Below are 13,722 nucleotides of genomic sequence, written 5' to 3' on the forward strand. Positions count from 1 at the left end.
GAGATCTGTGCTCCATGAAATAACCTCTCTATATTAACTATATTATACTGCTGCTGCTAAGTCGCTTCAGTCGTGTCCGACTCTATGCGACCCCATAGACGGCAGCCCACCAGGCTCCCCTGTCCCTGGGATTCTCCAGGCAAGACCACTGGATTGGGTTGCCATTGCCTTCTCCATCTTATTATATTATATTAGCTCTCTATATTCTTTCTATCACTTAACCTATATAAAAATTTGGTACATATAAGTAATAAGAGAAATCTCATTTGCTTGCTGAGTCTTAACTTCAACTGAGTTTCTTTGATGAGCAACTCACCCTGCCTTGTAATGAATGGTATATGTAGATTTAACCACATTAGAATATATATTGCAACTTTCCTAATACTTAAAGATGCAATTTTGTTAGAGATAAATAATGATGTTGAAACACACTTTAAGAGAATACAATATAAGGGCAGTTTTTTTTTAATTATGTGGAATTTGGGTTTGAAATTTTAATTTATAAATCCTATTATGTTTAATGTTATTTATTAAGAAAAGTGCAACCAAAATTAAAGAGTATAGTAACTATAACATTAGTCTGGTAATTTTATCCAAAATAAACAGTCATCTTTTAGTTCAGAACCATTAAGCCAAGCAAATATTGCCAGTAAATTTAATTTTTACTGAGTAATATCAAGAAAGAAATGGCTTAATACATGACAAACACTCACAAATATGAAGACATATTTTATCAGCCTCATACATAAATACATTCTTACTCATTCAAAATGTACAACAATTACTACTAAGAGAGTTGAAAAAAATCTCATTTATTTCACCTCAAGTTTATTAATGTAGAAGACCATGGCAAACTGCAAGACAGTTTTGTATATAGTTGCACACCTGTTGCCGTAAATTATTTCCATGTATCCTATTTGCAAAACATTCAAAGTTAGAAACATAGATAATATCTGCATATCAGGAAATTTTCTAATATTAATCTCATGAAAATCAATTTATATATATAAATCCCAAGACTATCTTAAGAGCAGTATTATAAATCACAAAATATAACCTAGGGGACTGTACCAAATCAGCACCAAAGGACAACAAAAGGATTTTACTTATTCTGAAGAAACTGTAGTTTTGTAAAATATGGAAAAAGAAAACAGTCCTTTTGGAATTTGGGGAAATTTTATCATGCATTTTTACTTACAAATACACTTTCACTTTTCAATGAGTATTGACTGTTTTCATATTTCTCTTCTATGTTTCTGGTATACATAAGTAAGTGAACTAACATCATAGAATTATTTCTCTACAGCCTTTTTTTATTCCTTTCAAAACACAATAGTCAGAAAACTGTAATGATGAGAAAACTCCTTTGATCTGCCTAAGGATCTTAATTCTTTCAGACATAAAGGACCATATGTTACTGTCTGTCGTTTTTAGGTAAAACTATTGTTGGTTAAACATATACAGGCATGACAGAAGAGCCAACAGCCTTTTTACACTGTATTCACATGACATTTGTGGTCCAGTTTTTAATAGCAGCTCCTACTTGAAAACATCATTTGAAACCTGCATCTCAGGTTGGGAGACCAAATGAGCTCCTACACACACTGCACCAGGGTACTGCTAATGAACAAGAGTGGGGTAGCCATTCCTTTCTTCCAACCCAGGAATTAAGCCCGGGTCTTCCACGTTGCAGGAAGATTCTTTACCGTCTGAGCCACCAGGGAAGCTCCAAGAATACTGGAGTGGGTAGCCATTCCCTTCTCCAGCAGACCTTCACAACCCAGGCATTGAACCTGGGTCTCCCGCATTACAGGCAGATTCTTTACCATCTGAGCCACTAGGGAAGCCCTGATGAGGTTCCTAGCAGCTTCATAATGATGCCACTTTGTTTCAAGCTGTGTTTCAATACAAAGATGTGACTTAAGCCCACTTTCAATCCCGAGATACTGTGATGCCTGCCTTTCCCACTTCCATCCTGCTCTTAGCTCACTTCAGACACCCCCGAACCCAGAGCACATCCATTAGTCTCCTATGTCCAAACCAACAAAGTTGTGTGATTAGGTTTCCAGTTTTCACACTGTGGCTGAGATGTTGCTATGTAGCTCATTATAGGTGTCATTATTCGCTAAGAACTTGTCATTTGGAGGCAGGACCTGCCAGTTAGTGAAATCCTCATGCTTAGAGCTAATGACATTTCAGGACAGATTAGGCACCCTGCATCAATAGGGCAATTTGAACATTCTCCAGATCATTTGCCCTAGCCTGGAGAAAACCTCCTGATGTCATTTACGATTCCTGGTCCACTCATGATGATCTTTCTCTTGATCTTTCACTCATTTCTTCATCCACCAAATATTTATTTAGCATCTAACTTTGCATGACAGCATGGCAGGTAAAATGGAGTATGCAAACTTTATGTGTAATCCTCCACAGCAAAGGAAAAAAAAAACATCTAATAAAAAAATGTTGTCGGCTACATAAAATTTCACACAAATGCATAAGTACACCTGGGAAAAGGATTAGAAAGCCACATCCTGGAGTGTTGTGGTGGTTGTCTCTAGATGCCAGAACTACACACGGTGACACTGGCAAATGTTTAACGTTCGGCTCTCTGTTCTCTAGAGAAATAATTCTGAGATACTGGTTCATTTATCCATTTGTTTATGGAAAATAGAAAATATAAAAAAGTGGACTCATTAAAAAAAGAATAATCAATAAAAATGCATATTTTTAAAAAAGCTCAGCTCTGTAGCACTTGCTGATGTCCATAGCCTTCTTCAGGCTACAGCAGTAATGTCAGTCAACTCACAAAGTTTCAACTCCTGTCAGCCAGTACCAGCCCACTCCAGCACACCACTGATGGGCTGAGAGATATTTTCCTGTTTATGTTTTTCTTATTTTCAAAATGTCTTTTAAGGATAATAGTGGTTGGCCCCAGGGACAGAAATCAAGTACCCATGGACATGGGTGGAGGTAGACTTTTTTTCTCTATATCCTATGGTGTCTTTTCAATTTTGAACCACAGGACGTATTACCAATTTTTTAAAATTTTAATTTTTTAAATAATCAATAAATATTTGCTATGATTGTGATCAAAGGCAGTAAATGATATTTTTAGTGTCTCATATGTATATATGTGAAACATTGAAACAAGGTAAGATGTTATATGTTAGAATGGCACAAGGAGTGGCCTAAATTTCAAAAAGGCACTGAGGTTCATGGAGGAAGTGATGAATGTAAACTGGGAAGGTCAGTAAAAGCTTCACGGAGCACTGCGTGAAGTTCTGGAGTGTGAACGTGCTTTGGATGAGCAGAAAGAAAGGGAATGACACACAGATGATGAGCAGACAGGCCTCTGTGCCCGGCATTCATACTCCTGCTGAGTGATGCCACTTTTCTTCATCTCTGCCAGTGCTGGAGCTGACATAATCCACAGCCTCGATTTCTCTCTGATTCTCCTTACTTCATCTGGCATCAGAGCAAGCTGCAAATAGCCAGATGTCTCAGAACTCACTATCATCAACTGCATGGAGATGAAAGTGAAGCCAGGACTGATGTGAGGATCAGGGAAGCAGCAGCATCTCATCTCTAGTAGTAACATTAATGTTTATTTAGGGTTTATTCCATAGCAGGCACTATGTGGTTGAACTCACAAAGCCTTATTAATGGGGAATCATTCAAGTTCTTGCTTTCTACCAAGCAGTCAAGAACTCATGGTCAGTGGAGTGCTACCACCTCACCACAATCACCCCCAAAAGCAACTAGGAAATAAGCAGGAAGAGCTCTTCTGTGAACTAGAACAGATCTGATGGAGAGCTGGACCCACATCTGATCACTGCCAGGTAAAGGATGACAGATCTCTTGTTTATTCTGATGGCCGTTCTTCAACATTTAACTAGTTTACAGCTGACCATCCCGTAAAGCACATCAATGTATTCACTTATCCAGGATATGTTTTGCAAACTAGTCATCTTAGTGGCTACCTCAGATAGTTCTACTGATTAAAATTTAACACTCTGGGGATACTTCGTTTGGCTTTTTTTTTTATTTTATTGGAGTATACTTGATTTACAATGCTGTGTTCATTTCTGCTGTACAGCAAAGTGATTCAGTTACACATACATATTCTTTTTCATTACGTTATCACAATATATTGAATATAGTTCCCTGTGCTGTATATCAGGCTGCTGTTTACCCACTGCATATCTATCAGTTTGCATCTGCTAATCCCAAACTCCCAGTCTTTTCCTCCTGCACTCCTCCTTTACATCAGGCAATGGAATACTCTTTGGTCTTTAACAAATAGATTATAAGCAAATGCTTATTTGCATGGGATAATCCTCAAAATATTTTGCTAAATTTTAAAAAGCTATAAAATATTATGTCCATTATGATTCGCTTTTTTAAATTGTCATGAAGTCACTCAGTCGTATCCGACTCTTTGTGACCCCCATGGACTGTAGCCCACCAGGCTCCTCCATCCATAGAATTTTCTAGGCAAGTTACTGGAGTGGGTTGCCATTTCCTTCTCCAGGGCTATACTATTTTAAATAGTATATCTATTCATTTTAAATAGACATGTATAACTGAAAGTATTAGTAAAAACTATCCCCAGTAGAGTAAAATTACTGATGATTTTTGCTTTCTTCTTTGTGATTTTTCCTAATTTGTAAAATTCACTATAAGTATTACATGTAATGTTTCAAATTTGCAGCATAATTAAAACTTGCACATTCTAGAGGATTCATCCATCAGTACTTGAGAGTGGAACTTGTGCTACTTCCCCAGGAAAAGCCTGGCCCTGCCCTTGGGAATCACCTACTTCAGCTACCATAGGCAAACATAGGTACCTTCTGTTTGGGCATGTCCTTGTTGGCTCCTCAATTTCTGTAAAAAAAAATGTCAGTATTTCCTCCAACTCAATTGCTGCTGAAGCTCAACACTAAGTCTCACTTAACTGTCAACAAAGAATAACTCTAACTTGGGATATATCAGAGAAGTCTAACTATAATTTAATATTATTTTCAAGACATTGGAAAAAGCAATCTATGTGGACTATTGCCTGGAAGACAAGGTATTTTATCAGGATTTCATACAGGAGGTGCTACTGTCATCTTGAGCAGTAAAACTTGGTTGCACAGAACTTTCGTGCACACTGCCTAAGGCCTTGCAGGCAGTATTGCTTCAAACACCCTCAACATAGATGCGTGTTACTGGCACTGTTTTAGACTTGATTTTTCTGAAGTGCACTGTGTCATAATGCAACCAGTTGATACAAGGTCTTCTGACTTGTTCCTTTAAAGGCACTCAATACATTTTCCCATAAAAGGTCATAGGGGACTTCAAAAGTTAAACAAAAATAAAAGAGCTGAGTAACTAAAAAAAAAAAATTAAAATAAGTCACAGGAGAAATATGTCACTGGTCTCAGAATTAAGAATAGTTGCATTTCCTTAATCACCCAAATGGGTGTCTATTTTTTCTTTGCCCTAATTTGTATATTTCATTTTATTTTTATCTTATTGTCCTGTACATATCTCTATGAAAGTAAAGTGAAAGTGTTAGTTGTTCAGTTGTGCCCAACTCTTTGCCACCCCATGTACTATAGCCTGCCAGTCTCCTCTGTTCATGGAGTTCTCCAGCAACAATACTGGAGTGGGTAGCCATTCCCTTCTCCAGGGGATCGAACCTGGGTCTCCCACATTGCAGGAAGATTCTTTACCATTTGAGCCACCAGGGAAGCCCAAATAGATATCTCTCTATATACCATTTTAATCTTTTGTAAAAATCAGCAGAGAATAAACAAGTGTTGGGGAAACAATGAAACTAAAGAGACGGGTGAGAATAAGACTTAAGGAAAGAAAGATAATGTCGGCAATAATAATAGGGGAAAAAACACAACAAAGCACAAGGTCTGGGAGGGTAACATGAGGTTAGGAGCTATCACAGTGGACAGGTTCAAAATTCTGGACTCAAGAATCGGAATGACGTCAAGTGTGAAATAAGTCAGAAAAAGACAAATGCTGCATGATTTCACTCATATATGGAATGTAAAACCTAAAATAATCAACATAACAAAACAGAGTTATAGATACAAACAGGTGGTGGTCAGAGTAGAGAGGGTTTGAGGGGAGGAGATAAATAAGTGAGGGAGACTCAGAGATACAAACTTCCAGTTATAAAATAAATGAGTCATGAGTATGCAATGTACAGTGTGGGGAATATAGGCAATAACTATTTGGTATCTTTATATGGTGACAACTTAATCTCTCTAATGCTTATTTTTCCTATCTGTAAAATGATAATGAGAATAATGACTTTGCCATATGATCGACTTCTGTGGAATTTTTTCTCTAGGATTATCAAGTACTTTATATGAATTTACAGATGAGGAACCTGAGGTTCAGAAGAGGTAAGAAATTTACATGAGTCACAAAGCCAGTCAGTCTTAGAGCTATGACTGGAATGCACACAGTCCAGCTCCAGATCCATACTCTGAACCATTATCTAATACATGGTGATAACAGGAATTAACACATGGAATGCACTGAGCACCCTGCCTGGCACATGATAAACCTTTAATAATTATTTGCTTACTGCTGCTGCTGCTGCTAAGCAAATGAAGAAGTGAATTACCAATACAGATGATTTTAATATCATAAAAAAATATCCTATATCTCAAATGCAGTATTTATTTATGTAAATGTTGTCAAATTTATAGATAATATAAACGAATAATTAACAATAAATTTAGCAAGAATAACTGGAAAGCATGAGAGCTAAGCACAACGATTCACATAAATATATTCATGTTGGTGCTATTTAAAAAAGAAATGAGTTAAGTACCCACAAGTAAGGAATTGATCAAACAAAATACGGCATATCTCTGTACAAAGACAAATTCTGGATTAAAATATGACAATTTCAACATAGTCTTCTTCGGGTGATATGATTTGTATGAGTTCTCCTATTTCTTTATTATACTTACCAGTATTCCAATTTTTCTACAATGAAAATACATCGCTATGCTAATTTGAAAAAAGTAAACATTATTTTTAATTGAAATAAGTCAATATAAAGCCCTACATATCATTTTAACAAGTCTATTTTATAGGAACAGTAAGAAAGGATCTGTCTGACACCAATCTGCCTTCAAGGACCTATCTGATAAAGTCTGGGGATATCAATATACCCTTACTATGTCTAAGGTGCTAAAAAAAATTTTTTAAACTGTTTTAAGAAGCATCAGATAGAAAGTGCATAGATATAATATGAAATCCATGCTGGTCAAGCATTTATAGAGTTAATATATTCAACTCTAGGGACCAAACAAAACATTGTCCATTTAGAAGGGATGGTTTTGAGGGTGTCATCTGGAAGAAGGATGGGCAAGTTTCACATCCCTATGAAACAAAGCAGGACCCTGCGGTCTTTGCTCTCCCCACCATGTCCTCTGCCTGCCTTTTGTCTGTGGAAAACTTTAGTCAAAGAATAAGTTTAATCAGAAAAGTGAGAACAGATGGAAACAAAAGAAAACAATCAAAGGAGACCAAATAATAATGCAGTCATTAAGCAAAGTCAAGGACCTCTAGCACTTTCTCAAGGGCTATAGATAATATTCTGAGGCATATCCAGTGAGCTATCTTACAGATACCAAAACACCAGGCAGAGAAGTTAACTGCATGATGACAAGACTGTGCCCTGGACATAAGCTGCCACGATTTTGAGAATTGGTCTCAAAGAAAAGGGAACAAGTGGACCTTGAAACTGAAGATTAACCGCACCTAAAACAACCAAGATGACACTGGTCAGACCACTGATGACCAATCTGAAGATGACTGTCAGAGCTGGCTGTGCTGTCTCTGCATGCAGCCCCCTCCTGTCTATAAAAGCTCTTGCCCCACTGGTTGCCAGCAGGGAGGAGCTGGTTTTTGGACAGATAGCCATCTGAATCCACCCCGTTTCCAGTTGCTGGCATCTGAAATAAAGCAAACTTTCCTTTCCACCAACCTGGCCTGTTTATTGGCTTTTGAGCAGCAAGCAGCTGGACCCCACCACATCCTTTCAATATCTACAAATGGGGTAGTGGGAAAAAGCCACAGGGCAGAAAAATATAGTGCCTGAAATACAGGGGAAATTTTCTTAGCAAACAGAAATAATCAGAAATAAATCAGGCTGCTCTGTGAAGGAACAATATCCTTTGCTGTATGTGAATCATGTTGCCTAAAGCCCAATGGAGAAGGGCAGGGTCACAGTGGTATAAGCAAGGAACTCCCCTGATACCAATCACCTGAAGACAAGGAACAGAAACACACCAAGGGGGAAAATCCTAGTGAATCCTTGGGAGATGGAACTCTCCCTTTTTACTAAGTCAACTACTCAGTGAATGTTTGGGTGACACCCTCCTCCGAAAAACAAGCCAAAACCTGGGAGGGAAAAACACCCAAGTGAGCGGCTTGAGATGTTACCATAATCCTTTGGGGTTAAAGATAAAATTAGATGGGATCTTAAATACTGTGAGTAATCCAGGCAGAATGTGATCAGAAACCCTATTCAATGAGTCAATTTTCTATATTTTGTTCTCCACATATATTTGGCCTTCAGTGTTTAGCAAAGATTTGCAAAGTCCCAGACTGTCCCATCTCTCATAAGGGAAACCAGGAAAAGAGGTATCTGCTCACATCACATTAAATCCATTATATATGTAAAACACTTTACATATATGAACTCTTTGACCCTCACAACAATCTATGAAGAAGGTATTATTACTATCCCTGTATTATAGATGAGGAAACTGAGGTTATGCAATTTGCCCAAGGTCCACCAAGAGTCACAAAGTGGGTACTCAAAATATGAACAACGAAAGAAATTTCATTGTCAGAACCCTGGCTATTCTTTCAGGAAGGAATCACTTTAACTTGCTTGGTATTATTTAGCAGCAATTTATGTATATTCTAAGTGTCATGAATGAATTTTTTCTTCTCCCTCTCCACTCCTCCTCACTGCTCCCACCAGCTCCCAAATCATGTTTCTCACATGTGCGAGAAACTAGGAAATACCAGATAGCATTTTGATTCAACACACATCCAAGAATAACTATAAGTATCACAGTCTAAGAACATGTTGAAAAAGAATGTATTTGTCTGTGATTAAAATTTTAAGACTATTAAACTCTAAACCCAAGCAATATCTTAAAGAAATAGAATACAGTATTTTTGTGGCTATCTGTTTATCAATTAAGAAGTTTGCTTGACTTTAACATTGAATAGGATATCTCATGAAGAAGTTAGTGATTAATAAATGGGTTTCAATAAAATGGTAACTTCTGTATGCTCTTAGCAACACCAAAAACAGCAGCTCCTTCTGCTTTTAGGCTGATCTCAATTACCTGTGTTTGTGATTTTGCATAATATAGCAAAATTATTCTTGCTGTTTTAAACCAATCCTGTTTTCTCACTTTTACTTAGTTCTCTTTAATGTGTTAATTTCACTATATAAAATGAAAACACAGGAAACTCCAGCAGTCACACATACCTGTGATCCAAATGGTGAATGGAGAGGATCACTCCGGAATTTAAGTGGGTCTGTTTTAGGGTCACCAGAATAGTAAACTCATGTTTATTTCTCAGCTTCTGAAAAAACCGTTCAGCTGTAGCAGTGGAGGCTTTTATACTTCTGGGAGTATCTAAAAGGGGAAACAAAGAGTAAATAGACTAGAATGTGGTCCTTTATCCTTTATAGTATCCTTTATAGGCAACATCTTTCAGAAACATTACAAGTAATTGCTGATAAATATCAAGCTCCAGACTCTCCTGGTAAATTCTTTAAAAAACACTTTTTGCTACACATAACACAGACAGTAAACCACATGAGTGACTGAGCTTGTATTTCAGGGATCTTTTTTCAAAAATGTCTTTGAGACAAGGAATCAAAGAAGCCTGTCAAAAAAGCCTGTTTGAAGAAGTGAGCTTCCAAGTTTTCTGCTCACACTCTTCCTATATCCTGGATACCATGGCCACATCAGTGTCAAAACAGAACAGAAAGATGTCCTTCCGAAAAAAGGACCTAAGAGACCATGATAGAGCCATTTAGCTTTTCTGACACCTTATGACAGAAAACTGGATTTAAATCAATGCACTACCTTACACATTGATATCTATAGCCAGAAGGCTTGCTATAAATAGATTTTTAAAAAGATCATTGAAATTAGTTACTCTCAGCCTTCTGTGCACTGGATGAAACGTTAAGATCAAATTATCATACCATATTTTTGAAAGAAATGCAGAGAACTTAATTCCCACATCCCTCTCCCCTGGTTTAAAGAGCAACTAGACAAGAGATTTGAGTGGGAGAGTAGATTTTTATCCTGCACTTCTCTTTGGTTTAGTCTTGCAGCTCCAACCTCAAGACTCACAGGATATGGGAAAAATAGCCAGGGACAGACTTAGTGGACATGATAAAGCCTATCATTCAAGCCATCTTCCAACAAAGCATAACACTTTCCTACTCGAAGTGTGAGCAAAAGGTTGATGGGACCCAGAACACAGTTTCTGCTGTTATCAAATCCTTCCACTCTTTTCTGTGTTCTAGACCAAATAGACTAGATAAGGAGCTCTCAATGGGGAAGATCCCTGCATTGGGAGAGAACAATCCTTCCTTGAAGACTGTCCTATGAACCGCAGAGCATTTACACCCCTGGTTCTACCCCCAGAGAATGCCGGTGGCACCCAATCCTAGTCACTGTGACAACCCAAAGTTCTCCCACACATTGCCAAGCATTCCCTTGGGAACAGTGTAGCAGAAATCAGGTTCAGAATAACTACCTTGATGAAACAGAGATTATGGGATTAATCTAACGTTCCCACTTTTCCAGCCCCATAAATTTATGGAATAAAAATGTAACCATCTGGTTTGTGTCCATCACTGGGAATGCACAGACATGGAGAAGCCCTCAAGATAGTCATAAAATAGAAGGGACAAATAATCCTAATAAAAGAAAAGAAATGCTGTCATTTCAGCATAAATACAAACTGTTCTTTCAGGTAAATACAAAGTGTTCTTGGACCACAGAGGGAAAAGTAGCCAACATCAGTTGGAGGGAAGGAGCTCATAAAACAAATGGCATTTGGTCAGGAGTTACGGGCTTCCTTGGTGGCTCAGACGGTAAAGAATTCACCTGCAATGAAGGAGACCCGGGTCTGATCCCTGGCTTGGGAAGATTGCATGGAGAAGTGAATGGCTACCCACCCCAGTATTCTTTCCTGAAGAATCCCAGGGACAGAGAAGCCTGGCGGGCTACAGGCAATGGGGTCACAAAGAGTCAGACATGACTGAGTGACTAACACTTTCAACTTCTTCACCAGGTAGAGAAGAGAGGGAAAACCATTCCAGCCATAGAAATAGCTGATGAAAAAGCAGAGAGGTGTGAAAGGGCATGATATGGCTGCAAGAGCAAACAGCAGCCACTGCAGAATGGAGCTGGGCAGGAAAGTTGGATAGGATAGGCAGGGCTTTGTGTGCCAGTGTAACAGATACTTGTCTTTGTCATCATCCATGATTTAATCTCTGGGTGAAAAAATTAAAATAAATAATAATAATTCTTATGTACCACAGAAAAACGATCCCACCTCACTCCTAACCCACAGCTTCCTCTGTGCTAGAAGGATTCTGATCTATCACAGCATCACCTCTTCCTGTCCACAGTAACTGATTCAGGAACAGGCACCTAACCCAGGACAAGGAAATCAGGTTCAGGATACTGGTTCAACGTTTCAGGACAAAGAAACTTCCGTGTTTCCAAAAATAAACTTCTTCAGTTCTATCCCATAGTCACAACCAAAAGCATAACAATAATCTGCAATTTCAGCCATGGTTAGTGTAATACTTTCTCCCCAGACTCCAGCAAGGAGAAGAGAGGCTTTGCAGAGATGCAATCCAATTCCTCTGAGCTCCAAAGCCTTCTGCTGCCTCAAGGTGGCACATAAGATGTGACTCTGTGAGAAGAATTTACCTAGTGTTAACTTTTAATCTACTCCAATTTACATACAAGTGAATTATTCACAACTTCCATAACTTCATTCTAACTTATAGATAGAAGCAAATTAAAACTGAATTATAAATATTTATTATGCTCCCCCCTCCCCTATCCTTTTCAGGCTTGAGTTTGGTTCAAGGTAGAGCTTGAGCAAAATCCTTTGTCTTGCTGAACAGGGTGATAGATGGGGACCCCAAGGAGAGAAACAGAGGAAGAACTACATTGAATATGGAAATGATGACCAGAGCCACCAATAGAAGCAAAGGCGTGGCCCAGTGAGGTTAAGCTCCAATAGTGAAAGAAAAGAAACTGAGAAAAGGATAGCAGCTGCCTGACAAGGTAGAACTTTAGAGAAGAGATGCTTAAAGAGGATTTCTAGAAAGTTTCATCATTTGTTACTCAAAAGAAAACCTCTGTTATTTTCCATTGCTTTTGGGGTCAGATTTGTGAAGGGTTGAGAGGCTGTATTATTTTTGTGGGTTTTGTTTGTCTTGTTTTCAGATGAAATGACATGTGAAGACTGACCCATGATGAAAGGAAGGACATAAAAATGGATTATATTTGAGTATCCTTGGTAAAAATGTACATCACCATGGTTGAAAACATGGTGAAGGCAAGTGTAGTTGAAGGGAAATTATTTTGTAAAAATTGTTCTATCTTCATTTTGGAAAAATTTCTCTGGTAGCCATATGGAAGGTTATTTGAAAAAAGAAAAAAATATGAACATAGGGAAAACTCTTGAGAGACTAATAATTCACATGATTGTTGACTTTTCGTTAAGTTTCACATGTTTTGGCATTTATCAGGAATGGTGATATAGAGCTACTTACTGGTCATTTCACTGCCTGTCAGGAACGCTGATGCAAGGGCCAAGTAAACACCAGATGTTATTTGCACTGAGATTCAGGAAGTGCTTAAGGAGACCTGCAAGGCAGAACCATCCTTTATCCTACCAGGGTGGTAGGCAGAGTCCCAGAAGGTCTCTATCCATCTTAGACTTAAACCTATTCATTCATGGGGTCACAGTTCAGGACAATCTCTCTCAGCTGTCCAAGCTCTCCTCTTGGCCCATTACACTTCCTGTTTTGTTCTCTCTATGAGGATTAGGATGACTTGCAAGAACAGACCCTCCAACATTGAACATGTCCTGCAGAAGTTCCATTCAATCTACACTTTACTGACAGGAAAAATGAAATTCTTTTTTTCCATCCTGATTAACCAAGTTCATGGTTATAAAGGTTTAAAAACTGGGGCTGGCATGAATCTGGCATTCCTAGTCCAGAAGCCTAAGACACAGTGAAGGGGGGTTATTGAATGAGACAGAGAGAGCACCTATAGGAAGCAGAATAATTTTCAGCTTTCTGTCAATAGAACAGCATCTCCCACCACCCCTTACCTCACCCTAATGATATTTACATCTATTGTTCCCCCTTAAAAACATGTTTTTCAAGAATCCATTATGTCTGAGTCTAAGAAGGGCTTGAAGGGAGCCTGAACTCTGTCAGTAGCTCAGAAAAATTAGCAGGGGTTGAATTCAAGAGGTCTTTAGAAAGCAAAGTCTAAACAATTTGGTCACCAATAAAAGACATGCCAAAGGTAAAAAAAAAAAAAAAAAAAAACCAGAAAAAAATTGAATCCAAAATTCCCAGCTTGAGAGAGACTGAATGAAAGGAACTGCAGGACAAGCATA

At 38.2% G+C, this 13,722-nt stretch overlaps 1 protein-coding gene across 5 annotated transcripts in view; it reads right to left on the reverse strand.

Moving 5' to 3' along the window:
- The window catches only part of NELL2 (neural EGFL like 2), a 420,064-nt gene that overhangs the window by 356,113 nt on the left and 50,229 nt on the right, over positions 1–13,722 (reverse strand). For all 5 annotated transcript variants that reach the window (XM_055581465.1, XM_055581456.1, XM_055581449.1 and 2 more), the window contains one exon: positions 9,533–9,683. In XM_055581465.1, the coding sequence (XP_055437440.1) occupies positions 9,533–9,683 (151 nt within the window). The remainder of the gene's footprint in view (positions 1–9,532; positions 9,684–13,722) is intronic.

This window comes from Bubalus kerabau, chromosome 1, assembly GCF_029407905.1.
Source record: "Bubalus kerabau isolate K-KA32 ecotype Philippines breed swamp buffalo chromosome 1, PCC_UOA_SB_1v2, whole genome shotgun sequence".
Lineage (NCBI taxonomy): Eukaryota > Metazoa > Chordata > Mammalia > Artiodactyla > Bovidae > Bubalus > Bubalus kerabau.